Here is a 12,002-nt window from a genome sequence, read left to right as displayed (position 1 = left end):
AGTTGTTGTAATGCCATAAACACGTATCCCCTGTGCACCGGACACCTGACCATAACACCCTCCTATCCCAGCCTCTGCTGGAGGTGATGCGCAGCCTCCTATGGAGGATAATGACACTGTCCTCCCAGCAGGCATACGAGGCATCATGGGATTGATAGCAGAACACAGAGATCCTGAAGTGTAAATGAGCGGACGCCTCACCACAGGGAGACGAGAAAACTTCCCTTATGTGCGGGGCAGAAGGATGACGGTTCTTCTATAACCCCCATGTTTCTAGGTGCACCCAGACAAGTGATGAGGACGCCCTGGCGGCCATGAAGGTCTCCATCAATGAGGTCCTGACTGCGGTCGGACAGTCGTTCAGTCAACTCATCAATCTGGCGCTGATCCGGGAAGTGAAGGTAAAAAAAAATAAAAGACGATGGAATAATATAATACAATATCACATCTAATAAAACATGCTACAGTATAATAGAATGATAAAAGACACCATAATATCACACGTAATACCGTATAACACAATATATAACATGCAGTACACCACAATACAGTATAATATCACACATAATACCGTATAACACAGTGTATAACATGTAATACACCACAATACAGTATAATATCACACGTAATACCGTATAACACAATATATAACATGCAGTACACCACAATACAGTATAATATCACACGTAATACCGTATAACACAATATATAACATGCAGTACACCACAATACAGTATAATATCACACGTAATACCGTATAACACAATATATAACATGCAGTACACCACAATACAGTATAATATCACACGTAATACCGTATAACACAATGTATAACATGTAATACACCACAATACAGTATAATATCACACGTAATACCGTATAACACAATGTATAACATGTAATACACCACAATACAGTATAATATCACACGTAATACCGTATAACACAATGTATGACATGTAATACACCACAATACAGTATAATATCACACGTAATACCGTATAACACAATATATAACATGCAGTACACCACAATACAGTATAATATCACACGTAATACCGTATAACACAATATATAACATGCAGTACACCACAATACAGTATAATATCACACGTAATACCGTATAACACAATATATAACATGCAGTACACCACAATACAACATAATAAGACACATGTAATACCGTATAATAGAATAATATAAGACGATACAATGTCACGTATAATAGTGTAACACAATACAGTATAATAGAATAATATAAGACGTTATAATATCTCGTATATTACGGGAGTGTAGAGCGATACATGATACAATATGCTGTGAGATTGGAGAATATTGGAGCAATCCTATAGACTTGTTGTGGGACACATATCGGCTTCCATGGATGAGGTTTAGGATATGGTTAGGGGGATACATTGGGGGATGTGTAATCTCGGGGGTCTGTCAGGACGGGTTATTAGTATCGGGGGCCACATCCACCTCCCAGGCGGTCACGTTCATTGGTTGTTTGGTGAATGGAGCGGAGCTGCAATACCTGGCACAGCCACTATACAAGGTGCGGCGCTGTCCATGGTGAAGCGGCCCATCTGAATGCTGGATTAGAGGGGGTTCTGGGTGTCGGACCACCATCCTGGGTATAAGCAGGGGGGGGGGGTCGGAGCGAGGAGTCAGGGAGCCGGGGTGTCGGGTCCCATGATGCCTCCACAGACAGAAGGAGCAGCACGTCCAGGGTTAACCCCGGGCTCCGCTACATTTAGGATGGAGCCCCCCGTCCCCCGCCGGTCCACATGGATTCCGTGCTTCGCTCTCCGCATCTTTATCAAGTTTGACAGAAATGATTCTTTTTAAGGAAGATCCTGTTTCCCTGTCGGCAGCGATGGCCAGGACTGAGCGTGCGGGTAATGGGCGCTGACAGGACGCTGTGATTCATAGGGAGTGATGTCATCGGATGATGTCATGCCGAGCGCTGGAGCCGCACGTCTGCCCAGGGTCACGCGGCTGCAGGAAAGGCGAAAATCCTACAGACACCAGAGGAAACCAGCACTGACAGTAACCCAGGAGCCGTGCCCTGCCCCCGCACCCCAAAGCTTTACTGCCGGGCAATCACAGGTTAATATCGGGAAATACTGACTAAAGATCCCCCCCGCTGATGATGTCATCTCTAACCTCAACCCAACTGCCCAGAAACAAGTTCTGTCCTGCCTGATGGAGCAGAGCTGCAGTGTAAAGCAATGCTCTCACCTCTACCTCTCCTGAGACTCTGTCCTGCCTGATGGAGCAGAGCTGCAGTGTAAAGCAATGCTCTCACCTCTACCTCTCCTGAGACTCTGTCCTGCCTGATGGAGCAGAGCTGCAGTGTAAAGCAATGCTCCCACCTCTACCTCTCCTGAGACTCTGCCCTGCCTGATGGAGCAGAGCTGCAGTGTAAAGCAATGCTCTCACCTCTACCTCTCCTGAGACTCTGCCCTGCCTGATGGAGCAGAGCTGCAGTGTAAAGCAATGCTCTCACCTCTACCTCTCCTGAGACTCTGCCCTGCCTGATGGAGCAGAGCTGCAGTGTAAAGCAATGCTCTCACCTCTACCTCTCCTGAGACTCTGCCCTGCCTGATGGAGCAGAGCTGCAGTGTAAAGCAATGCTCTCACCTCTACCTCTCCTGAGACTCTGCCCTGCCTGATGGAGCAGAGCTGCAGTGTAAAGCAATGCTCCCACCTCTACCTCTCCTGAGACTCTGCCCTGCCTGATTGAGCAGAGCTGCAGTGTAAAGCAATGCTCTCACCTCTACCTCTCCTGAGACTCTGCCCTGCCTGATGGAGCAGAGCTGCAGTGTAAAGCAATGCTCTCACCTCTACCTCTCCTGAGACTCTGCCCTGCCTGATGGAGCAGAGCTGCAGTGTAAAGCAATGCTCTCACCTCTACCTCTCCTGAGACTCTGCCCTGCCTGATGGAGCAGAGCTGCAGTGTAAAGCAATGCTCCCACCTCTACCTCTCCTGAGACTCTGCCCTGCCTGATGGAGCAGAGTTGCAGTGTAAAGCAATGCTCTCACCTCTACCTCTCCTGAGACTCTGCCCTGCCTGATGGAGCAGAGCTGCAGTGTAAAGCAATGCTCTCACCTCCACCTCTCCTGAGACTCTGCCCTGCCTGATGGAGCAGAGCTGCAGTGTAAAGCAATGCTCTCACCTCTACATCTCCTGAGACTCTGTCCTGCCTGATGGAGCAGAGCTGCAGTGTAAAGCAATGCTCTCACCTCTACCTCTCCTGAGACTCTGTCCTGCCTGATGGAGCAGAGCTGCAGTGTAAAGCAATGCTCTCACCTCTACCTCTCCTGAGACTCTGCCCTGCCTGATGGAGCAGAGCTGCAGTGTAAAGCAATGCTCTCACCTCTACCTCTCCTGAGACTCTGTCCTGCCTGATGGATCAGAGCTGCAGTGTAAAGCAATGCTCTCACCTCCACCTCTCCTGAGACTCTGTCCTGCCTGATGGAGCAGAGCTGCAGTGTAAAGCAATGCTCCCACCTCTACCTCTCCTGAGACTCTGTCCTGCCTGATGGAGCAGAGCTGCAGTGTAAAGCAATGCTCTCACCTCTACCTCTCCTGAGACTCTGCCCTGCCTGATGGAGCAGAGCTGCAGTGTAAAGCAATGCTCTCACCTCTACCTCTCCTGAGACTCTGTCCTGCCTGATGGAGCAGAGCTGCAGTGTAAAGCAATGCTCTCACCTCTACCTCTCCTGAGACTCTGCCCTGCCTGATGGAGCAGAGCTGCAGTGTAAAGCAATGCTCTCACCTCTACCTCTCCTGAGACTCTGTCCTGCCTGATGGAGCAGAGCTGCAGTGTAAAGCAATGCTCTCACCTCTACCTCTCCTGAGACTCTGTCCTGCCTGATGGAGCAGAGCTGCAGTGTAAAGCAATGCTCCCACCTCTACCTCTCCTGAGACTCTGTCCTGCCTGATGGAGCAGAGCTGCAGTGTAAAGCAATGCTCTCACCTCTACCTCTCCTGAGACTCTGCCCTGCCTGATGGAGCAGAGCTGCAGTGTAAAGCAATGCTCTCACCTCTACCTCTCCTGAGACTCTGCCCTGCCTGATGGAGCAGAGCTGCAGTGTAAAGCAATGCTCTCACCTCTACCTCTCCTGAGACTCTGTCCTGCCTGATGGAGCAGAGCTGCAGTGTAAAGCAATGCTCCCACCTCTACCTCTCCTGAGACTCTGCCCTGCCTGATGGAGCAGAGCTGCAGTGTAAAGCAATGCTCTCACCTCTACCTCTCCTGAGACTCTGCCCTGCCTGATGGAGCAGAGCTGCAGTGTAAAGCAATGCTCTCACCTCTACCTCTCCTGAGACTCTGTCCTGCCTGATGGAGCAGAGCTGCAGTGTAAAGCAATGCTCTCACCTCTACCTCTCCTGAGACTCTGCCCTGCCTGATGGAGCAGAGCTGCAGTGTAAAGCAATGCTCTCACCTCTACCTCTCCTGAGACTCTGCCCTGCCTGATGGAGCAGAGCTGCAGTGTAAAGCAATGCTCTCACCTCTACCTCTCCTGAGACTCTGCCCTGCCTGATGGAGCAGAGCTGCAGTGTAAAGCAATGCTCCCACCTCTACCTCTCCTGAGACTCTGCCCTGCCTGATGGAGCAGAGCTGCAGTGTAAAGCAATGCTCTCACCTCTACCTCTCCTGAGACTCTGCCCTGCCTGATGGAGCAGAGCTGCAGTGTAAAGCAATGCTCTCACCTCCACCTCTCCTGAGACTCTGCCCTGCCTGATGGAGCAGAGCTGCAGTGTAAAGCAATGCTCCCACCTCTACCTCTCCTGAGACTCTGTCCTGCCTGATGGAGCAGAGCTGCAGTGTAAAGCAATGCTCTCACCTCTACCTCTCCTGAGACTCTGCCCTGCCTGATGGAGCAGAGCTGCAGTGTAAAGCAATGCTCTCACCTCTACATCTCCCGAGACTCTGCCCTGCCTGATGGAGCAGAGCTGCAGTGTAAAGCAATGCTCTCACCTCCTACCTCTCCTGAGACTCTGTCCTGCCTGATGGAGCAGAGCTGCAGTGTAAAGCAATGCTCTCACCTCTACCTCTCCTGAGACTCTGCCCTGCCTGATGGAGCAGAGCTGCAGTGTAAAGCAATGCTCTCACCTCTACCTCTCCTGAGACTCTGCCCTGCCTGATGGAGCAGAGCTGCAGTGTAAAGCAATGCTCTCACCTCTACCTCTCCTGAGACTCTGCCCTGCCTGATGGAGCAGAGCTGCAGTGTAAAGCAATGCTCCCACCTCTACCTCTCCTGAGACTCTGCCCTGCCTGATGGAGCAGAGCTGCAGTGTAAAGCAATGCTCTCACCTCTACCTCTCCTGAGACTCTGCCCTGCCTGATGGAGCAGAGCTGCAGTGTAAAGCAATGCTCTCACCTCTACCTCTCCTGAGACTCTGCCCTGCCTGATGGAGCAGGGCTGCAGTGTAAAGCAATGCTCTCACCTCTACCTCTCCTGAGACTCTGCCCTGCCTGATGGAGCAGAGCTGCAGTGTAAAGCAATGCTCTCACATCTACCTCTCCTGAGACTCTGTCCTGCCTGATGGAGCAGAGCTGCAGTGTAAAGCAATGCTCTCACCTCTACCTCTCCTGAGACTCTGTCCTGCCTGATGGAGCAGAGCTGCAGTGTAAAGCAATGCTCTCACCTCTACCTCTCCTGAGACTCTGCCCTGCCTGATGGAGCAGAGCTGCAGTGTAAAGCAATGCCCTCACATCCACCTCTCCTGAGACTCTGCCCTGCCTGATGGAGCAGAGCTGCAGTGTAAAGCAATGCTCTCACATCCACCTCTCTTCCTCAGCAGATCTGGAAGAGTCATGGAGAGCCGGTCCACAGGAAGGTTACACGCAGCCTGGTCGTAGGGTCATATGGAGCTGAGTCCGGGTGGTGGAGCTCAGCTCTGGGCTTTAGTCTCTGGACTTGCCCTGGGAGTTCCTGGGATTAGGACAGTGGCCGGTGCAAACTATGAGGTCTGGTTCTGTCTGCAGACTCTGACCCATGTGCTGCAGCCCAGCAGGGGTTTATATACTCCCTGGTCAGGTGGTCGCTCCTCTCCAATCAGCTTCCAGCTTGTACAGTCCTGGCCATAAGTTTTGAGACTGTTTTTATCACATCCAGAGATACATGTGCAATCATATTATGGGGAGCAGAAGCTTTTATTGTCAGGTGGGAGGAGTTACTGCAGCCAGTCAGTATCTGCAGGACCTCTCCTTCTTCTTCAGGACCTCTGCAATTCTCCCCGGCAGCTCTCACTCACCTCCTGCACCAGATCCTGACTGATCCCGTCCATTCCTGCACTATCACTGCTGCATTCTGTCACAATGTGTCGGTTTTGTTTGTCCCCCGTCTCCTGATGATTGACCACAAGTTCTCAATGGGATAAGATCCGGGGAGTCTCCGGGCCATGGACCCAGAATCTCTGTGTTCTGTTCCCGGGCCATGGACCCAGAATCTCTGTGTTCTGTTCCCGGGCCATGGACCCAGAATCTCTGTGTTCTGTTCCCGGGCCATGGACCCAGAATCTCTGTGTTCTGTCCCCGAGCCATGGACCCAGAATCTCTGTGTTCTGTTCCCGGAGCCATGGAGCCAGAATCTCTGTGTTCTGTTCCCGGAGCCATGGACCCAGAATCTCTGTGTTCTGTTCCCGGAGCCATGGACCCAGAATCTCTGTGTTCTGTTCCCGGGCCATGGACCCAGAATCTCTGTGTTCTGTTCCCAGGCCATGGACCCAGAATCTCTGTGTTCTGTTCCCGGAGCCATGGACCCAGAATCTCTGTGTTCTGTTCCCGGGCCATGGACCCAGAATCTCTGTGTTCTGTTCCCGGAGCCATGGACCCAGAATCTCTGTGTTCTGTTCCCGGGCCATGGACCCAGAATCTCTGTGTTCTGTTCCCGGGCCATGGACCCAGAATCTCTGTGTTCTGTTCTCGGGCCATGGACCCAGAATCTCTGTGTTCTGTTCCCTGCACCATTTAGTTCTCCCCTTTATGGCCGGTGCTCCATCATGGTGGAGGAGGCTCTGCTCATCACCATCTGCTCCTGGAGGGTCGGGAGAAGCGGCTCCTGGAGGACATTCTGCTCCATTCTTTATTCCTGGAGGTGTTATTAGGCGATCCCCCCCCCCACATGAATGGGTGCAGGAGCTTTACAGGTGCAGGAGACAGGACTGGGGGCATCGCTCACCTTGTCTTCTCCCAAAAATCAGTAAGGGGATTGCGCCTGCAATGAAGGGGAAATGTGTTTTGGGGGAAAATGATCATTTTTTAGGCAAATACTGACTTTGTAATGAATTATAACATTCTGGAGAATATGCAAATTACCATTATAACACCTGATGCCATTTGTATCATTCTCAGAAGTTATGGCCATGACTGTATTACAATATGATTGGACAGTCACATATCACAATGTAACTGTTGCCGTAACAGGCAGTGGCTACAGCTGCAATTACTAAGCTCTCGTAGAGGTAGCATTGGCAGGGGTGCTGCAACATCATCACACCAGCAGGGGGCAGTGTCCTCCTATCACTGCTAGGGGTGACTGTCCTATACCATGGCCCCCACATCATCACACCAGCAGGGGGCAGTGTCCTCCTATCACTTCTAGGGGTGACTGTCCTATTACATGTCCCCACATCATCACACCAGCAGGGGGCAGTGTGTCCTCCTATCACTACTAGGAGTGACTGTCCTATACCATGTCCCCACATCATCACACCAGCAGGGGGCAGTGTGTCCTCCTATCACTACTAGGGGTGACTGTCCTATACCATGGCCCCCACATCATCACACCAGCAGGGGGCAGTGTCCTCCTATCACTGCTAGGGGTGACTGTCCTATACCATGGCCCCCACATCATCACACCAGCAGGGGGCAGTGTGTCCTCCTATCACTTCTAGGGGTGACTGTCCTATGCCATGTCCCCACATCATCACACCAGCAGGGGGCAGTGTCCTCCTATCACTGCTAGGGGTGACTGTCCTATACCATGGCCCCCACATCACACCAGCAGGGGGCAGTGTCCTCCTATCACTTCAAGGGGTGACTGTCCTATGCCATGTCCCCACATCATCACACCAGCAGGGGGCAGTGTGTCCTCCTATCACTGCTAGGGGTGACTGTCCTATACCATGGCCCCCACATCATCACACCAGCAGGGGGCAGTGTGTCCTCCTATCACTGCTAGGGGTGACTGTCCTATGCCATGGCCCCCACATCATCACACCAGCAGGGGGCAGTGTCCTCCTATCACTGCTAGGGGTGACTGTCCTATACCATGGCCCCCACATCATCACACCAGCAGGGGGCAGTGTCCTCCTATCACTGCTAGGGGTGACTGTCCTATACCATGGCCCCACATCATCACACCAGCAGGGGGCAGTGTCCTCCTATCACTACTAGGGGTGACTGTCCTATACCATAGCCCCCACATCATCACACCAGCAGGGGGCAGTGTGTCCTCCTATCACTACTAGGGGTGACTGTCCTATGCCATGGCCCCCACATCATCAGACCAGCAGGATGCAGTGTGTCCTCCTATCACTTCTAGGGGTGACTGTCCTATACCATGGCCCCCACATCATCACACCAGCAGGGGGCAGTGTCCTCCTATCACTTCTAGGGGTGACTGTCCTATACCATGGCCCCCACATCATCACACCAGCAGGGGGCAGTGTGTCCTCCTATCACTGCTAGGGGTGACTGTCCTATACCGTGGCCCCCACATCATCACACCAGCAGGGGGCAGTGTGTCCTCCTATCACTGCTAGGGGTGACTGTCCTATACAATGGCCCCACATCATCACACCAGCAGGGGGCAGTGTCCTCCTATCACTACTGGGGGTGACTGTCCTATACCATGGCCCAACATCATCACACCAGCAGGGGGCAGTGTGTCCTCCTATCACTGCTAGGGGTGACTGTCCTATACCATGGCCCCACATCATCACACCAGCAGGGGGCAGTGTCCTCCTATCACTACTGGGGGTGACTGTCCTATACCATGGCCCAACATCATCACACCAGCAGGGGGCAGTGTCCTCCTATCACTACTGGGGGTGACTGTCCTATACCATGGCCCCCACATCATCACACCAGCAGGGGGCAGTGTGTCCTCCTATCACTGCTAGGGGTGACTGTCCTATGCCATGGCCCCCACATCATCACACCAGCAGGGGGCAGTGTCCTCCTATCACTGCTAGGGGTGACTGTCCTATACCATGGCCCCACATCATCACACCAGCAGGGGGCAGTGTGTCCTCCTATCACTGCTAGGGGTGACTGTCCTATGCCATGGCCCCCACATCATCACACCAGCAGGGGGCAGTGTGTCCTCCTATCACTGCTAGGGGTGACTGTCCTATACCATGGCCCCACATCATCACACCAGCAGGGGGCAGTGTCCTCCTATCACTACTGGGGGTGACTGTCCTATACCATGGCCCCACATCATCACACCAGCAGGGGGCAGTGTCCTCCTCTCACTACTAGGGGTGACTGTCCTATACCATGACCCCCACAACATCACACCAGCAGGGGGCAGTGTGTCCTCCTATCACTGCTAGGGGTGACTGTCCTATACCATGGCCCCTACATCATCACACCAGCAGGGGGCAGTGTCCTCCTCTCACTACTAGGGGTGACTGTCCTATACCATGACCCCCACAACATCACACCAGCAGGGGGCAGTGTGTCCTCCTCTCACTACTAGGGGTGACTGTCCTATACCATGACCCCCACAACATCACACCAGCAGGGGGCAGTGTGTCCTCCTATCACTGCTAGGGGTGACTGTCCTATACCATGGCCCCCACATCATCACACCAGCAGGGGGCAGTGTCCTCCTATCACTTCTAGGGGTGACTGTCCTATACCATGGACCCACATCATCACACCAGCAGGGGGCAGTGTCCTCCTATCACTATAGGGGTGACTTATAATGATTGCTGTTTAATATCATTAGCTAAACTGACTACAGAGACCAATGATGTCATCGGATGTCGCTGTGATGTCACTTCTTCATGGTCTGTGATTGTTTGCAGGGTCTGGTGGAGGAGCTGGAAACATGTGAGAACATCTACAGTATGAACAGCGCCATACACAGCCTGTACAGCCTCAGCCAGGAGGGGGCGCGACTCTGCCGCCTGGTGGCACAGGTGAGAACTGACCCCAGAACATCACCAGCACCCGACACTGGGGGCAGCACTGAGAGCATGCAGTAGAGGTGTCCTGCAGTCCCATGTAACACTGCACACAACGTGTCTTGCATGGGGCTATCCCCCAGTGATGTAGACGCGGCTGTCATGATGGCGGCTCTTCGCTCGCTCTCTCTCCGTGCAGGTCACATGTCTGTGGATACGAGGGGCTCAGATACATCGCACTCTGTCTCCTTAGTGACGGCTTCTGGAGGTTCATTCTTACTTTGCTCTGACTCATTGGACATTTCAAAAGTTCTGGAGACATTTGCCGCAGTTTCCCCCTGTGAACGGCGCGGACGGAGAGTAAACAGAGCGCCGGGTCATTGCGCTGCCGTGTTTGTCTGGAAAACAATTTATTAGAATTGATTTGTAAATAGAGAAGTCGTCATGTGAATATCATGTACTGCCCGGGACCGCAGGGTACACAACACCCTCCACCTGCTATACCACCTGTCCTAACCAGAAATAATAACTACTATAATACTGCCCCTATGTACAGGAATATAACTACTATAATACTGCCCCCTATGTACAGGAATATAACTACTATAATACTGCCCCTATGTACAGGAATATAACTACTATAATACTGCCCCCTATGTACAGGAATATAACTACTATAATACTGCCCCCTATGTACAGGAATATAACTACTATAATACTGCCCCCTATGTACAGGAATATAACTACTATAATACTGCCCCCTATGTACAGGAATATAACTACTATAATACTGCCCCCTATGTACAAGAATATAACTACTATAATACTGCCCCCTATGTACAGGAATATAACTACTATAATACTGCCCCCTATGTACAGGAATATAACTACTATAATACTGCCCCCTATGTACAGGAATATAACTACTATAATACTGCCCCCTATGTACAGGAATATAACTACTATAATACTGCCCCCCTATGTACAAGAATATAACTACTATAATACTGCCTCCTATGTACAGGAATATAACTACTATAATACTGCCCCCTATGTACAGGAATATAACTACTATAATACTGCCCCCTATGTACAGGAATATAACTACTATAATACTGCCCCCTATGTACAAGAATATAACTACTATAATACTGCCCTCTATGTACAGGAATATAACTACTATAATACTGCCCCCTATGTACAAGAATATAACTACTATAATACTGCCCTCTATGTACAGGAATATAACTACTATAATACTGCCCCCTATGTACAAGAATATAACTACTATAATACTGCCCCTATGTACAAGAATATAACTACTATAATACTGCCCCCTATGTACAGGAATATAACTACTATAATACTGCCCCTATGTACAGGAATATAACTACTATAATACTGCCCCCTATGTACAGGAATATAACTACTATAATACTGCCCCCTATGTACAGGGATATAACTACTATAATACTGCCTCCTATGTACAGGAATATAACTACTATAATACTGCCCCCTATGTACAAGAATATAACTACTATAATACTGCCCCCTATGTACAAGAATATAACTACTATAATACTGCCCCCTATGTACAAGAATATAACTACTATAATACTGCCCCTATGTACAAGAATATAACTACTATAATACTGTCCCCTATGTACAGGAATATAACTACTATAATACTGCCCCCTATGTACAGGAATATAACTACTATAATACTGCCCCCTATGTACAGGAATATAACTACTATAATACTGCCCCCTATGTACAAGAATATAACTACTATAATACTGCCCCCTATGTACAGGAATATAACTACTATAATACTGCCCCTATGTACAGGAAT

General features: G+C 50.6%; 1 protein-coding gene across 1 annotated transcript in view; it reads left to right on the top strand.

Annotated features, from left to right (window-relative positions):
* The window catches only part of INSC (INSC spindle orientation adaptor protein), a 91,317-nt gene that overhangs the window by 66,593 nt on the left and 12,722 nt on the right, over positions 1-12,002 (top strand). Inside the window, exons 5-6 of the mRNA XM_072116661.1 lie at positions 278-401; positions 10,052-10,165. Of these exons, the coding sequence (XP_071972762.1) occupies positions 278-401; positions 10,052-10,165 (238 nt within the window). The remainder of the gene's footprint in view (positions 1-277; positions 402-10,051; positions 10,166-12,002) is intronic.

Source organism: Engystomops pustulosus, chromosome 7 (assembly GCF_040894005.1).
Source record: "Engystomops pustulosus chromosome 7, aEngPut4.maternal, whole genome shotgun sequence".
Classification (NCBI taxonomy): domain Eukaryota; kingdom Metazoa; phylum Chordata; class Amphibia; order Anura; family Leptodactylidae; genus Engystomops; species Engystomops pustulosus.
The sequence above is the reverse complement of the archived record's forward strand: the minus strand, read 5'-3'. Positions and strand labels throughout refer to the sequence as shown.